The sequence below is a fragment of the Limulus polyphemus genome, unplaced genomic scaffold (genome assembly GCF_000517525.1).
Source record: "Limulus polyphemus unplaced genomic scaffold, Limulus_polyphemus-2.1.2 Scaffold905, whole genome shotgun sequence".
Classification (NCBI taxonomy): Eukaryota; Metazoa; Arthropoda; class Merostomata; order Xiphosura; family Limulidae; genus Limulus; species Limulus polyphemus.
Window position 1 is genome coordinate 168,601 of NW_013666515.1, and position 18,080 is coordinate 186,680.

General features: G+C 31.3%; 1 protein-coding gene across 2 annotated transcripts in view; it reads left to right on the top strand.

Annotated features, from left to right (window-relative positions):
* Positions 1-17,425, top strand: part of LOC106461149 (sestrin-1-like) — a 90,074-nt gene extending 72,649 nt beyond the window's left edge. Inside the window, exons 5-11 of one of the 2 annotated variants that reach the window (XM_013920945.2) lie at positions 9,857-10,027; positions 11,740-11,922; positions 12,571-12,774; positions 13,065-13,325; positions 14,339-14,448; positions 15,314-15,539; positions 16,195-17,425. In XM_013920945.2, the coding sequence (XP_013776399.1) occupies positions 9,857-10,027; positions 11,740-11,922; positions 12,571-12,774; positions 13,065-13,325; positions 14,339-14,448; positions 15,314-15,539; positions 16,195-16,281 (1,242 nt within the window). In that variant the 3' untranslated portion in view covers positions 16,282-17,425. Of the gene's footprint in view, positions 1-9,853; positions 10,028-11,739; positions 11,923-12,570; positions 12,775-13,064; positions 13,326-14,338; positions 14,449-15,313; positions 15,540-16,194 lie in introns of both variants that reach the window. The other variant, XM_022388012.1, reaches the window with a different exon arrangement.
* Positions 17,426-18,080: the final 655 nt, after the last annotated feature.

The following is an 18,080-nucleotide window of genomic DNA, read 5'->3' on the forward strand; positions in this document are numbered from 1 at the left end:
AACGTTTCGACAAGGTACCTGATGATGACAAACCTTGTCGAAACGTTGTACATTTGCTGTTGTTAAACTTATATTAAAGCTTTTCTTCATTACCCATTCAAGCCGTCTCCAGCCATTATTAGTCCTAAGGGATTTGTTTTCGGGTTTATCTCCCCCCCCCCCAATCCCCATTAGGGTAGCTATAGAAATAATTGCGAATATAATGGAAGAGCTTGCTCGGTAAATATTGGAGACCCAGTGAATCCTGGTGGAGCCTTTTGAACTTCGCTGCTGAGCGCGGGTATTTTATGCTAATACTATGAAGAGTGTGTATGTGTATACAGGTAAACGAAAAGGTGACTATTAGTTAGTTCGATGACCCATTACTCCGAAGGCCTGGTTGTCCGAAGATGTGTTGTTTGTTTTTTTTTAACACTGAAAATGTTGATTGTTTGGTTAAATTTGATAACAAACACCCCAGGATATGACCCATAAGGTTGTATTTTTTCATGAATGGATGTATAATGTTTATCATCATTTCACGACTTTATTTTCATGTATGCATGCATAGTGTTAGCTGCAGAGCACGCATATTTACGCATTAGGACTGGATTTGGGAATCTAGCTCTTGTGAGAGAATGGACATTCAAGATTTTTATTCCATAGTGCAGTAACAACGAGTGTTATATCTCAAACTCATTAAACATGTTGAAAATTTCCAATCAATAAGATCTTGACACAGAGCCAAAGCAATGAGCTGTACGCTACAATGTCCTTTCAAAATATTATTGTATTTAAAACGAGAGCAAGCAAAGATGTACCCTTTAAACTTTTCATTTGAGCTTGCATTCATGTATTATGGACATACGAAAACCAAAAATCTGTGACTATAGGACCTTCGGAATACTGGGTAGTCACCGACGAAAAACGCTACAAAATTAAGAATTTTTTAAAACTCGAAATTAAGTTGCATCAGAACGTCGCACTTAACTGGATTATTACAAAACACTTAACTTTTAAAAGATTAATGTGTGTCTCAGTTTCGTGTGGTGGACCTCTATCGATTAGTTAATACGTTTAAGGACTCTTTTAATGTATGTTGGTAACTTTAATGTCTAGGCATGTTTGGTTTATCTACATTTGGAGGGTTATGGTTTTCTTTCCGAGCTTAAAAGAACATCAAAAATACAAACTGTTAGTTTTCAATATCTGCTTTTTATTACATTTATTTCATAATTCATTACGCTATTGGTTATTATATAGTTTCTTTTGGTCGCAAAAAAAAGCAACCAACGTATTTACTACCTCTTTATTCATAAAATATATGCTTTAAACAAGCCTGCTCTATTCGGTAAACAATACAGATACACTGTTCTCAATTTTCCCCTGCGATAGAAAATCGACTGGGCAAATAATACAATAATAGTGTTGCACTCGTTTATATCAGCTCTCCTCCAATTGGCTACAAAAAAAAATCAATTCTTCGTCATGATTGGCTTATCGTAGTCTCCCGACTACAGCTGGCTCCCTCAAATGTTTGTTCGTTGTCGCTTGGCTACAGTTACCGGCATTCTGTCACCTGGTCGTGGTTGAGGTTAAGCATTGTGTTTCTAATCGGTTTAGTTTACGAAACAAAGAGAAGTAGATTATAAACTACGTTCCTTGTGGTAAAACCACTATAGGATATATTTTGAAATTTTAATACCTACGTCACTACACTTTTTATCATTTTTTTTCGTTTGAAGCTTATTTAAGTACGTTGTCTGAACAAAAGTTAGTACTGACAAAACAAGAACTAATACTACAAGTGTGAGATTGCACCAAGAATATTTAAGAAAACTGTCAACTATGGGACAGATTGGGGATAAAACCGTAAGACTTTTGTTTTTATCTCTACTTGATGGAAAACTAACTTGGTTGTAGAAGAAAGGAAACAAACTGGAAGTTAAACTCAGAAAGACATTTTAAATTTTTACTAAGTGTTACTAAGACTAAAGTATTCTGGGGTAAAAAAAATAAGTAATTGTGTTATCAACTCGTAGGAAATATTAAACTATGTTGATGAGTAAGATGCAATTAGTATTACCAATGTCTTAAGTTAAATGACTCTTGAATTGTGCCCTAGTTCTTAATATTATTATTGAGCCCGCCTACTACTGTACCACTTTGAATTGTGATTATAAAAAAATAGTATTTTTGAATTTTTATTAACGTAAAATAGAACATCCTAAAGATTCATTTGTTCTAGCTGATAACATGTATTAGGGCCTGTTATATACTGTTTAGTAATTGTATATTGCGTATTGGAAATATTTTATGTAACAAGTGATTAATAATATTGACTTAGTAAGTTGTAACCGATATAAATGAAAGATTATGAATTTTGATCTACGAAAATTTGTCAACGAATATACAGATAATATAAAAATGAATTAAATTGCGAACCATAACGTGTTTTGTATTGTTAAAATAGTTAGACTGAACAGTTTGGTTAAAATAACTAATAGTAGTAATACTTTGTCATGCAATATCGACTTAGTGTGTAATTTGTAACCGTTATAAACCAGACTGATTTTTGATCTACAAATATCATTACGAATAAACAGATAATATATAAAAATCGATTAAATATCGAGTTATAACTTGTATTTTGTTTATTATGGTTATTTAATAGTAGAGAAGATCGATAAGTTTGGTTAAAATAAGTGTACTGTTTCAAACTTTTACACAAGAATTTTGACCCAACTTGTATAAAAGTTTTTAATAACAACTGTAGGGTAGTCTGCGCTGTCTTTGATTTGCATGATGGGTGCGAGACTTCCTTATACTCAAAAGTGTTAATCTACAGATTACAGTTCAAGATTTCTAAACTTATACAAATTCGTGATGTACAAAATTTGTTGTTTGTTGCACACTTTAATTATTGTTCGGCCATTTTGTTGCCGTTATAAAGTTTGTTCTCATTTTTAAAGCTGAAGTGCATTCGTTTTTCTGTGCATTAGAAATATGTTGTCACGCATTTATTTATCAACTTAGATGTTAGTGAACTTTCTTTGAATTTCAACATTGAGATTTTAATTTAGAGACGCTCTTCTCAATTAAAACAAGAAAATGGTCCTTTTTACTTTAATAGTTTATACATTGCAATTTATACCAGAATTCTTTACTTTTCATCTAAAAAATTTGCAAGTATTAACACCCGCATTACTGTAATAAAATTTATATTCATGAGATTTGGGCTTTTTTCAGTGTGGGATTAGGGGTAGAGTTTAACTTTCAGTTTACGGTTCGATGTGTTTCGTTATATAGAGAAAATTAGATTTTTACAATTGTTGTTCTAACAAATGAAATAGTTTGTATAAATAATGTTCCGATCGTTTCTACCGCCATTGACTCAGGTGTAAGAATGAAGTCCTATAACGCTAAAAACCGGGTTTCCATACCCGTAGTTGGCACAACTAGTCCATTGTGTTGCTTTGCGCATAACTTCAAAACAACCAACCAATATATTGTTTGTAAACATCCAGATTTATTAGTCAATAACATATTGTTAGCCCCCCAGTAGCACAGCGGCATGTCTGCGGACTTATAACACTAGAAACCGGGTTTTATAATATCCGTTATTGGTTGAAACATGTCGTTGGCAATGGATCTGACAGACAGTGTGTAGGTGAAATACTATCATATACCTTTCTTGTCGGAAAAACATTAATAAAAATAGGTATGTTCAAAATAGAATAAGCAAAATGTCTTACGAAAAGTTTAATTGATTATAATATTGCTTTCCCAACTTAAAAGTATTCACACCCTAACAATACTTGCATATCCCAAAATTCTATGCGTCATGTTTAAGATGAATAACTTGTATGTTAGCAACATTTCATATGCTTAATTCAGTTTTAATTTTATTTAGTAAATGTTATTTATGATTGAAAGGCAACGGGTAAGGTCTAATTTCATAAATCATGGGTATCATGTGTGTCTAACTATCACCATTGTTTGAAAATTTGATAAGCATATATTTTACATTTTAATTAATGCAGAAACAAATCTTGAAGCGTTTAGTACCTCTGATAAATATATTACAATTGGTACCATCGTGTGTTTGGGTGTTAATTAGAATAAATTGAAATAAGAATATTATTAATAATTGTGACATATTTTACTTTGTCTAAGGTATGAGAAAGACTTGTATTTTTTATTAGAAAATCTCATTTATTAAAATGTATAGCTATATATCTTAATTTCAGTAGAATAAATATTAGTTTCGTATTTATAGTGAATAGACTCTATCATTGTAACCTGTTTTCTTGTTTACGGTGATCATTTTTCTTGTATTAGGTGTTTTAAATTATATTGTAAGATAAATAAGGATAATTTTTTTTTATTTATTTATTTATTTAATTCGAGGCCATGTCATTGAAGAAATAAAAGCGTGGCTCTACGTAGGCGTTTTGACGGATTCGAATCAATAAAAATGTGTCGCGTAGGTCGACAGCTTAAATTCAATTTAAACATTTTGACCAAAACAACTTCAAACAGTTTTTTTTTTATGAACAACTTTTTTGTAAACTAGTTAATATTTTTAGAAACGTTGTGGGAAGAAGCTTTATTTTTTTCTTGGTAACGTTTGGTGAACCGATTCTTCATTTGTGGAAACTTAAGTTTTGACTCATTTCGTGTAGGCCCAGTTACAACTTACAGTAAGTTGCCTGAAGTTGTAGTTCTAGGATAGAATACTTATTTCAAAGAAGAACCGCAAAATTGTTTGTGGCGGACCATATAGTTACAAAGAAATGTAATGTATTTTTCTTAACTTTTACCTGTACATTGTAATATTACTTCGAGTGTCGACTGTACGTATACAAGCTGTAGTTTTTGTAATAATTCGTTTTTGAAATTTGGGCCGGGAATGCCCTAACGGTTGTTTAGTAAATGAGCTGGACTGTGAGTTCGAGGATCAGAGTTGGATTTAGCTGCGGTGTAGCCCTGGTGCACTTAAATTGTGGAAGGTTCGTTATTAATTGAACTAAATTCTTGTCATACACTTGACAGTCAACTGCCATCAATAATGATCGACTACATGTTGTCAATGTTCAATTTTCATTCAAATTGTGGAAACTATAAAAAAGGTTAATTTAAAAATAGTTTCACGTGACTTGCCATCATTTTTTCTAAAGAATTATTGTTCAAGGTAAAATGTCTTGGTTAAGTAAAAGATATTTGTAAATTCATTATAACAAATTATTAGAATTTTGTGAGTGGCCCTGGGGCACATGCCTCATTGTTAATCTGATACTACCGTTCTCGTCCAGATGCTATCAAATGGGAACCCTTGTGGCGACAAGGTAGTTGTTGAGAAAAATAACAATGACTAATTAGTTTTTGTCTTACTGTTACCTTCTTTGAATTTGGGTTACCATTAATCAGTAAATGTTACTCTATGCGAATAATTAGTAATGTGAACGGTGCGTGGGATTGAAGAAAACGATTTCGAAATTGTTACGATGTGGTCTGAACTATATTAATAATACGAAAAAAAAAAACGGGACTTTATATTGTAATGAATTTTGCGATATATTCTAAATATATTTAATAACAATGCTGTATAAATATAACTTTACATATAAAAGTAGAATTGGACGAAGTTTATCAACATTGTTATAATGTATAGTGTCAGGTTTTACTATGTACAACCGATAAAACCTTGAGTGAATTGTATAATGTGCGGAAACCTCGTTGTTTACCACTGCTTCTGACAGTCAACTTTGGCAGTGAATAAACGGAAAACCCGAGATGTTTTTAACAGATTTTCACATTAACTTCTTCGTTCAGCTTGAGATTATCAGTTGAGCTGTCTTCGAAGTTATTCTCTGTAAAGTTCAGGATTGAGTGAAAGATCACATTTTGAGAAGAACTTGTTAATTTCAGTATTACAATTAGCAAAACCTACTAGAATGAAGACGGCTACATTTTTAGAAAATGTTAGATAATTAATGTATCAAATTCAAATAATTCAAAATAGCAAACATGGTAAATTATGTAATTAACATAACTTCATAGTGTCTGCAAATTAATCGCTTTGATAGTGACCGGTGATAAAAACATGATGCAGATCCTTTCAAAAGAATTATAGGCGCCAGTTTAATCAGCAATCATAGCGAAGTTTTGAAATGATGTATTGAATGAGATATTTCAGTTACAGCTCAATATTCTGAAGGGCTGATATTCCGAAAATTGAGCGTAAAATAAATTACTCGTGTAGGCCTAATGTTCATTCACGTTATAGTACCTAAACAGTAGTATGATTTATGTTATTTTAGATACATAAGCCGATAACATTGAGGTATATTTGTAATAATTCCAGAGATCTACATGAAAGCTTTTTAATATTTTGAAAAATTATCAACATTCTCGGTAATAATAATATCATTATTACTATTATTATACAAACAGGACGTAGAGTGTATGTCATTATCTATCTATGTAACCAAATCTCATGCGCCATGTATTAAATAACATCACATAAAAACTAAGGTATGAATACTACGATTAGTAATTGTTATCACAAACAGCCGCCAGTAAGGCGCGGTTTCTACTAGTAAGAATAATAAAGTAAACTCCAGTACTTGTGGCTGGTATTGTATTTTGGTGGTAGTCGGTGCCGGGTGTGGTTTAGTTTATAGCGTGCCGAGCTTGTATCTCAGGATTCATGGCTTGTGTCCCATTGACGCAAAAACTAGCTGCCATCTTTCCAATTTGTTAGTTAAATCAGGGACAGCTGTACACAGATAACCCTTTATTTAGCTTTGGACGAAAATTTTGAATCAAAGGTAACGAGGTTAACAACTGATTTGTATGCCGCATTTCTGCAAATATATCAATGATCTCTAAAACAAGCTACCTATATAGATCAGACTAAAACTAATCCAGTAATTAGTGTAGCTAATTTAATATACTGGTCTAATCGGGAGTGAGTAACGTGATTGTCATAGAATAAAAACTTGTAATTATTAAGATGTGTTGGTTCCTCAGTTGGATGTTTTTGCTATTATTGATATATTTGGCATTAATCCTCACGAAGTTTGACCAACGTAGGAGGTTTATATTAGTCCTAAACCTGTATACTAAACTAATATTGCAAGAGAACAAGATTCTTTGTTCTCTGAAGATTTCTGGATTGAAAGTATAAACATGTCCCAACTTGAGCAGCACTACTTTTGATCATACTTCGTTACACAACAAATTTTTTTTTTTTTTACATAACCAAGAAATCATGCGAAATACCATTACATAACAGTTGGTTACAGCTTTGTTATGCTGTTGACCGATAAGTTTTAAATAGGATAAAAAGCGACAGATGTGTAATCATAAAGCCAGTAGATTGTACCACTCCATGAATGATTTTGAATTCGTGTTTTTAGTTGAAATCATCTTAGTTTCGGGTTTTCTTGGATGTTTCTGTTGTGTTTACTAGATTTGAAATTTCATTTTGCTGGTATGTGAATAATAAACATCTGTGTATTATGTATATCGACATGCTATATAAACATAACGTGCTCCTAATTTTTCCAAAAGATCTGTGAGCAATTTTTATGCTTAAATAATGATGAAATTACATGCGCACAATGTTTTTTAATTTCAATATTGTGTGGGTTAAGAAACATCTAACTTTCATTAACATCGCTTTGAGTTTAATCCGTTAGATTAAAATTTCGTTTTCGCGTTTGTCGCTTATTTCTTACTTCCGGTTGAAAAACTCTCTTTTTGATGTGTTTTTAAAGGATACAGTTGTCTTCTGTGATAATGTCAACAACAGTAATATAACACAACATTTTGAAGTGGAGGTATTCAAGCCAAGGCCACAAAATTATCTTACGTGCACACACTTTCTCTTCTCGTCAACGCCTGTCACAAAGTGGCGTGATGTAGACCGACCGCTCCTTCGTGTTATTCACAGCATATTCCGCCAAGATCTGCTTGAGCCATAGCAACAGAAGCATTGTTCTGATTGGCTGTGTTACCCGTCTGGCTTTTGCATCGTTTTGAGATAGCCTTGCGTGAACCTAGTGACCCATACTACGGTAAACAACTATGCCGACGGGCTCAACTGATGAAATAATCTATTCTGATCTTTCTTTATTAGTAAGAACGTAAAGTTATATTTCATTAGCTATACTCATTACCAGGTTGATTTTTTTTTCGCCCATGGGAGAGGTAGCTTGCCCTAATCGGAAGCTAATATTAAATGTAAAATGAATGGTACTAACAAAGCACACCGAAAGAAGTTAAGAGGTTGGAATACAGTGACACTTGTATTGAAATAACTGCCTCTTGGTAAAATTATATCAAAAGTAAAAGGTTGAAGCAGAAACATTTTTTGTGGTTTCTATAAACTACTTGTATAGCAGAAATATGGACTGGCAGTGAATAGTAGATTCATTATCTTATATTGGAAAAATCACTGATTAATAAGGAACTCCTGAAACCTCATTCCACATGTTGATTTTCAAATATAACAGCAATAAAATTGAATATCTTCTATTGACTCAGTGAGCTTCATACACCATTTTTTTTATATAGATTTCGTTAATTATTTATTTTAACCAGTTACTCATCTTCAAATTTTTGAATAAATACCCATCTTGTGTGATTTTATAAAGCAAGATTGTAAAATCAAACATTGGAGAAGCAAAGGATGTCGTATTGCCACCTAGTGGCTTATAAACGTGATTTAGTTGTTGTTTTTTCTTTTGTTTATTGCAAAATTTGTATCGGAGGGTTGTAACTGAAGTTTTTGAGACTTTAAGATTTTGTCAACCTAAGTTTTAAATATAAAAAAGATGAAACACAATAGATGGTGGTTAAGTGCATGCTCATGTTCTAAATGCATTAGATATAATTCTTAGATCTGTGTGCATATATACTAATGATAATTTATACTTAATTTAAATCAGACAGTGATATCCACATTTTAATGTTAATTTCTTTGGAACATAAATGAGTTTTTTAACATGAATTTTCGACATCCTGTATTATTGGTTTCTTTGACTTCATGAACTTTGATAGTTTAGCAGGAGTGGTATATGACTGAAACCTAAAGTTTTATTGTTGTTTGTCTCATTTTAAGAGAGATTTCAGTGTATGCAATTACACTTTGGGTAATTTTATGAGGGACAGTTTTTAACAAAAAACAAATCAATCTCTCACACTTAAGTGTCATTGATAGACAAACTGTGTAATAATAGTTTTCATTCTGTTTTCATGAAGTTTTTGCATGACATGTTTATGTACATATAAATACAGCTTTAATTCCTAACATACTTTTTTTATTGTATTAATATTTGTTATATCTTTGTTCTTTCATTGTCCAGTTTTTTTTAAGTTATATGGTGAAAATAATTCAAAATCCAATCCACTTAAACTATAACAAATTTGTTTTTCCTCCTTTAATGCTTTTAAAAGCTTCAACACTTGTACACTGCCATAAATTGTTGTATGCCTAAAATACACATGACATTCAAACCTCTTAAAATTCTAGAATTAAATCAACGTAATTGTAAAAAGTATTTCTAAGTGACATAGCAAACACAGATCTGAATACTTAATAAAAACAGATTCAACTCTTATCTTCAGACGTCTCTTACCTGTCTCCTTGACTATCTTTAAACTCTCATTCTCTTGAAACAACTATCTTATATTTATAACCTAGCTTTGAATTTAGAGGAGAAACAAAGTTTTAGGCATTCTAGGCCTGTCTTAATGTCTTCCACTCAGCTAACACAAATTACAACCTCAATGTAACTTGCAACAATATTCATTAATGTTGATTATACAGTCAACTTCTAGCACTAACAGATATTCTTTCTTTCAGCAGACCCATGATCTTTTTGTTGATGCATTTCTGCAGAACAACAGACTTGATCATATTACTCAGTTAATGGGCTTTCATCCACAATATTTGGATCCTTTCCTTCGGACTCAGAACTACATCCTGAAGGGTGATGGACCCTTACCCTATGATTACAGAAACTACATTGCTATAATGGTAGGATTGTTTGATATCTATTCTAAATTATGATCATTAATCAATCTTATAAATTATGTTCAATCTTCTGATTTAGCTCGTAATGACCTGTTATCTTTTGTTTTATGATAATTACTTTCTTTATAATAATTTATTCTAATACACTGATAAAAACAGTTTGAAAACCTTTATATATCAGCTTTTTTAAGTGTATACTGTCAAGTTTTAAATGTTCTATTGTGCATTACATTCACTCATCCTAAGTGTGTGTGTATTATTCAAAGTGCTGTTCATAACTGGATTTTGTAGTGTTGTGTAAGATCTAGTTGCTAAGTGACAAATCTCTCCTCCTGACCATTGTTGTCAGTTTTTTTTAACTTTTGGTATTTCCTACTTTTTTATATAATAATTAAAAACTGTATTGAAATGTGAGCAGAAATCCAGCAATATTTTCAGGTTTTTAATATAAGCCACACTTTTTTAACTTTTTAATATATTTCACAAGCTGTTTTTTTATAGTTCTACATATTTTTGTTATCAAAAAATTGTTTTTTAAGCTCTTCGTGATGAAAAATTCTTAACATTTTAACTGCAACTCCTATTTTTATGTGAAATTCCTCTGATTTTGTCTTCATTCAGTGTCTTATTCATAAATAATTATTTTTATAGTCAAAAGTTTTCATTTTATGATGTTTGTGTGCATGAGCATAAAAGTTGTAAATATTGATTATGCTAAATGTGAATTCATAGAACCTTTAGATTAAAGTTAATAATAGAGGCACTTTTTTTTCTCTCTCTCGTAGCTAGTGTAATAAATTAAAGCATCTACCCTGTAACAGTTAACCCTACATTCATTAACCATACTGTTACACTACTCCAAATGAGGTGCATATCTGTGTAAAAATGCATTTTGTTAGGTAAACAAGAACTCATTAGTGAGTACCATTCACTGGTGCTGATATTATTCATGTATGTATGCCAGAAACACAAAGCATGTAAAATCCTTTACATCAAATCATACAAATGTTAGTGTTCCACCACTATATGTAGGCCTATTTTACCTCTTTTGTTTGCTTTCTCAAACATTACTGTCATGATTTGGTGAAACCATTGTCTTCTGCAGTAGGAGTATTTTATAGATCAGACCTCAACATTATTCACTTATTCTTCACTGATATCATAAATGTTAGTGAGGGAAAAGAAAAATTCATGAGTGACTAATACAGAGATTACCGGCTGGCAATTACCTGTAGTTTGGGTTTACTATTAAGCTGAAAATTACCATTCTGATTTTACTGATTAATGTCAACAAATGCTTACTTTATTGACTTAACACTATAATTGTCATTAGTAGACCTCAATAGGATGCTAATACAGAAATACGAGCAAGTGCCAGTTAAGCACAGCAAAAGTGTCGGTTTTAGATCATAAAAAATATCATTGAAACTTTAAAGAAATGCACTTTTGTAACACTGCAATTTATATCAAGGAGTAAAAACATTTGTCAGAAACTTATCTGGAGCACTGCTGTTAGTCTTAACAAATATTTCACTAGCCATTCAGCCTTGTAGTTTAGGCCTGTTAACTTTATGAAATGATGTGTCAGTTTATGACATTCTCTTTGTTTTTTTTATACAAAACATAAGTTCCTTTATATGTATATAGTTAAGCTTGCATGTGAAGTTTTTCTGTAGAAAGTTCACATAGATGTAATGTTTTTTTCTTTCTTTCAGGCTTCCGCCAGGCATTGCTGCACACACTTGGTAAGGTTACAGAAACAAGAATTTTTACTGCAAGGTGGAAATAAAAACTGGTTGAATGGGCTGGATTGGGTGCCACAAAAACTGCAGGATTTGAATGAGCTCAACAAGATTCTTGCCCATCGACCCTGGCTGATTAAGAAGTCTCATATAGAGGTTTGTTAATACCCTAAAAATGTTTGACGTGTTTTATGACTCTTACTCTATGCAAGTTGAGGAATTCTCACAGGAGAAAATAAGATTTGGGGAATCGTATATTTATTGAAAACTTCTTTAAAAAATCTAAAAGATGTTTAATTTTTTTCAACATCGTGTTGGATTATTTCATACATAAATAAGTTTTATAGATGGATGGATGATATCTAAAATAGGTATTCCTTTAACCTAAACAACATGGGGGGGGGGGCACTACTTTCTGTAGTCACTCATTTTCTAAGAAGGGCTGCAACAATTAAAATGTGTTCAGCAATTAATGTTCTCTACTGATAATTTAATCAGTTTTCAGAGCTAAGATTTGCTATTAAGTTTAATACTTCTGTGAAAAATAATAAGTTGAACCCTGGTTTTTCTTGTAAAAAAATTAAAAAAAAACATACTCGTATAACTCCTTGATTGGCATCAAATGTTTTTCATACAAATCATTTACGATAAAAGTTTGAGTTGAAAATTTAGCTCGTTTATTTTGTACATTTTCTGATAACATGTTTTTATGTTTTTGACTTATTTTCGTATGGCTGTTTGTAACTAAATATGAATTATTTACTTCATGAGTTTGTACTTAATGGCAGTATTGTTTAATTCCAGAAACTAACCAAAGGAAAGGATAACTGGTCATTATCAGAAGTTGTCCATGCTATTGTTATTCTTGCTCATTTCCACTGCCTATCAACTTTTGTTTTTGGGTGTGGCATTAGCCCCGAGATTGATTCCAGTGACGGGCATACCTTTCAAAAATCTGCAGCTACTTCTAACAACCTTTCAGCTGAAAATAGCTGGAACAGTCATGAGGTTAGTTTTTACAGAAATTTTAAAACTTTCAGGTAGTTGTGATAAAATGTTTTGTGCTGAGTAACAAACAATAAATTTATCCTCCATTGGCTAAGCTTGAGTACTTATAATACTAAAAATCTGGATGTAATTCCAAACATTTGTATAATTCAGTTTTGTTAAAATGTCTACATAATGTTTTAATGGTTACACTATTAATAGAAAATTTCAATTATTTGTTTAATCTTATGCTTAAGCTATTATGTTAGCTTTTTTTTTTTTTGATGAAATAAGCTGTTTGAAATTTACAGGCAGCTGATACCGAAGCAGGCGTTGAGCTACTGATGCAAAAAATGAAGACAATTTCAGAACAGCATGAAGAGGCATCTCAGGAAGAAAAATTAAAATGTTTTCAAAAAGAACAGAGCCAAAGTGCAGAGCTAATTACTGCCAATGACAATACCCCTCTTCCCAAGTCAGACATCTTGAGGTACACTGATGATCCAGATTTTAGTTATCAAGACTTTGCTAAACGTGGAGAAGGATCTGAAATACCAACATTCCGCATCCAGGTGGCTTGATTTTTATGTTCAGAGTAGTCTGAATATTTTTGAGTTAATACCATTTTATTATCTGTAACAGTTCATAAAACAAACAAACAAACAAAATGCATTGTGGTGGTTGTTCTTTGCTTAGGTTAGATTTTGAATCTGTTGTGGTGTCCATAGCTTACAAATGTTATGATATGTAGATCCTTGTAAATCATGGTTCTAATCACATGACACATGTGAATGACAAGAGATATTCAGTGTGCAGCTAATGCTGTCACATGATTTTTGATGTGTTGTCCTGGATGGCCTACTAATGGACAGTTAATTAACCACAAGAATAATTAGTATTAAGAAGTAGAGAGCCGTCAAGATTACCTTTGCTGAAATAAATACCACGCACGCACGCACACACACACACACACACACACACACAATGATTAATTTTGAAAATTTTATCTCGAAATCATTTGCACAGTAGTGAAACCCGAACTTCACAAACATATTGTGTGTAAAAGTGAATTCGTAAGTTTGTATGAATAAAATGTGTTTGGTTTACTTTTACTTATCTACATTTTTAAAGAAAAAAAGAGCAAACTATAATATGTGAGGATTAAAATATTAATTGTAGATGCCGAAAGAATGTATAAAAGCAGTTTGTACACTTTAATTATTGGATAGTGTTTACCATGAGAATAGCATATGGTTTGGTAGTTGATTAAGTAGTTTATAAAACTATGTACTGGCTTTGTTCTGTGTGCATAATTTATTGCAAGCAGTTGAAATGTTAGGCAAAAAGGTAATATTTATTGTAAGAAAGTTCACACACCTATTTATTATGGTTGTTAATATGAAAATTGTTGCATTCCTCTTATTTTCTATGATTGCTTGCAAATTTTTTGAAAAGGGGGACCTGGATTAGGTCCTGAATACTAATTTTTTATATTAATTATGTGTGATGTTATTGTCACAAATACATTTCGAGTATTGTGAGCTGTTAATTTCTTATGATTTATTGTCTTGTTTTTTTTTTTAAGGATTACTCTTGGGATGATCATGGATACTCTCTACTTAACAGACTTTATAATGATGTTGGCACAATACTGGATGAAAAATTCAAGATCACTTATGACCTTACTTATTATACGTAATTTTTTTGATCTAAATACTTTTAATTTTGTTTTCTGATGTTTACTAACTTCCATTTAAGATCCCCATACTTTTAAAGGACTTAAACTGCAAAAAAAAATTACTCAACTAATAATTCAGGAAGATGTAAACCTTACCACTTTGTAAATACATATATTAAGCTAATAGTGTAAGACAATCCCTATAATAAAATTATAATAAAAGATAAATTAAAATAATAATATCTGATATACATAATAGTATAACCCATACTGTTAATGAAAGCAACAAGTAAATAATATGGTGTACCTTTACCTAGGGAGCAAAGAAACATTAGCTGTCAGCTTTGACAGCCATACTGTGTTTGTGACTCACAAGTAGAAGTCTATGTTGTGCGTGTGTGTGTAGGAAAAAAGATAGTTTTTTGTTTTTTTCTTCAAAACAATTTTGAAAATTTAACAACTAGGAAAGTGATACCAACTAAATCATATTTTGTGTTTTTTCATACAGAAAGTAGACAATGCTTAAATATTTTCAAATTTCATACAGTAGTGTTTATTCTACTTGAATGTAAACTACCAGAACCCATAATTAATGGTTATTACAAGGAAATCAAATAATTGTGTTAGGTAAAAGCATGCCAACATGACATGGTAAGAAGAAATAACAATTCTGATAAAACAAGAAAGCTATTTCATTTTAATTTTAAGACTTGTACAAAAGTTTCACCAAAGTGAGTAGTTTCAGAAGATATATGTAATCTTGTATGCTTTTCAAGCCATAGAAACTTATTTTTACTGTTAAAAGAGCACTCTTGGGTTTGCAGTTTTGAACTTTCTTATGGAAAACCACCAAGTTTCTGATTTTACTGTTATTCATTTCAGAATGGGTTTTAAAAACAACGTGGATACTTCAACGTTTCGTCGTGCCATTTGGAATTACATCCAGTGCATGTATGGAATACGTCATGATGACTATGACTATAGGGAAGTGAATGAACTGTTAGAAAAACCATTGAAAGCTTACATCAAGACTCTTAGCTGCTACCCAGAGAGAACAACAAAAAAAGACTATGACAGTGTTATGAGAGAATTTAAACACTCAGAAAAGGTATTGTATTCTTTAATTGCCACAGTTTACCTTTAAGCCTGTGAGTCAAGTTATTGGTTTAATGTGTTTGTTTGTAAATTGCTTAGTGTGTTAGGATTCCTGTGAACTCTGATTAACTCTTAGCACATGGTTCAGGCACATTAATATTTATTCATTTGTTGTAAATTTCTATATAGTGTCAAACTTGGTATAATGTACAATTTAAATAATCGTAAAGTTCTTTCCTCAGGGAAATTATGGAGATGTAAGCCTTTTCTAAACTGGGTATTATTCAGGTGATGATGTTTTACATTCATGGAACCTTGGATATTTTTAAAGCCTCTTGTTCAGTGACTTAAAGTACATTTGGGTGTATTTACTAAAAGAACTAAAGGTAATAACTTCCCTTTAAAATTACGGAAACTTAATGTCATTTATTTAGTTGTAGTTCTTTAGATAAATTATTTTTCTAGATGCTTATTTATATATTTCACAATCTTCTCCATTATCTTGTAATTCTCAAGTTATCAGTAATTTGAGCATAAAATTAACTAAATTTTCTTATGTTGAACATTGGACTTTCAACTAAGCTTGATACCCAAGTGCATTTTGTTCATATTATATCCATCATATTGTGTGTCTTATTTTTAAATAGATGCAACATTTTCTTATTTAGGTTCACGTGAACCTTATGATGTTAGAAGCTCGAATGCAAGCAGAACTACTCTATGCTTTACGTGCCATCATGAGGTATATGACTTGAACCTCTTCTTGTCGGTAGTTCCAAGAATACTGTGATCATCTTCTTTATATAGTTCTGAACCATTAGAGAACATTATATGAAATTCGTATGCTGTCATCTGTCTTAAAATGGGTTTTAAGCACAAGATGGCCATTAAACCACTTAAAAACAGTATGCTGTTCATCCTCTACATTTATGGGTTGCATCCCCTTCGTCAACATGCTACTGGAGCACAATGTCTTTGCTCAAATCATATATATCTCTTATAAAGTAAACAGTGGAGCTTCTAACCCATGATTTGATGTGTGCATGTGTTACATGGAAAGGAAGTAGTATATAAATATATCAAGTAAAGGCAGTTAGTCATGAAATATAAGAGATTGTGTAATCTGTTTCTATTATTTCGTTGTTCTTGCTTAAATGTTACAGGTAAAAACATATCTTCCACTTATATAATCAGATGAAGTTTTTTTTTGTTTTTTTTTATTTGCTAATATATGCTGTATGCTTGCAGATAAATTATACAAATGAGTCTTCCCCATAAGTAATAAATATTATTGTGGTCAAAATACATTTGAATACGTACGTATTTCCCCCAAGTGTGTACTTATTAATTTCTCAACTTTTTCTAATACACAGAAATACACAAGGTATTTTTAACCTGTGAGTAACCAATAGCAATTTGTAAATCAAGGTAAGTGATTGTTGTACTTGATCAATACATATAACTCCAACATAGATTTTTTTGCTTGGATTTCTAGAAGGGGGAAGAAAAAAAATGTGAAAGAACAGAGGCAATAAATGAGCAGAGATCTTAAAGTTAAATTGGATTAAACATGATACAAGATTTAAATGTGGTATATATGAATTAGCCTCTGTAGCTGTTTCACTTTTTTTTTTTTCTCCTGTAATTGTGACAGTTTGTGTGTTTTGTTTTTTTGAATTACTCTATTCAAAATTATGCACAAGAATTTGCCTAATTTTGTACGTGTATAATTTGATTGCTTGGAGGAGGAAGAAAGGTGCTTTTATAGAGTATAACATTTTTGGAATATTGAAAAGCCATATTATCTACAAATTTGAATGCTTGTGATATAGGATCTAATCATACAAATAATGCATCCTTTTCTTCCAGTGGAGCTAAAAATAAAATAAAATTGAGAAAGAAATCTTGTTTATTTTATTTTTTAATTACAAGAAATTCAACAGATTACAATATATAATTAAAGATTAAAAAGTATAGCTTGAATTAAGGTGGTAAAAAAAAAGACAAATTTAATTGAAAATAAAAACCTACACAAGGGGTCTAATATTTCGAATAAAAATCACTTTACATTGCACACCTTTGAAGATTTCAAATAGGAGGGGTAATAAGCAAGACTGGTAGATTTAACTATCAAATTTTTTTTTTTTTTTTCCTACAAGTTATTCAGATATAATTTAATACTTAAATTGTTACTCATAACTCTAAACGATTTTCTGAAACTAAGTGGATTAAGTGTATGGTCTTGCTCACTTAAAAAGTTAAATTCCAGGCAAATAAATTTGTAGAATGTTCAATTTTTTTCACTTCATTACAGGTTTATTAGTTTTTGTAATTATGATCTTTTATTTAAAAGTCTGTCTGTCTTTCCTGAATAATTGATTTCGATTTGCAAGTTGTTGTTTTTTTTATTATGATTAAAAGAGACTATTCTAAGGTTCTTTCTAAACTTCAAGTATAAAACAATTGATAAGAGCTAGAATAAAATTTGAATTTTCTGGTTGAAAATTTATAGACTTACAATGCAAAAATTCTGGGTTCGATTCCCTATGGTGCA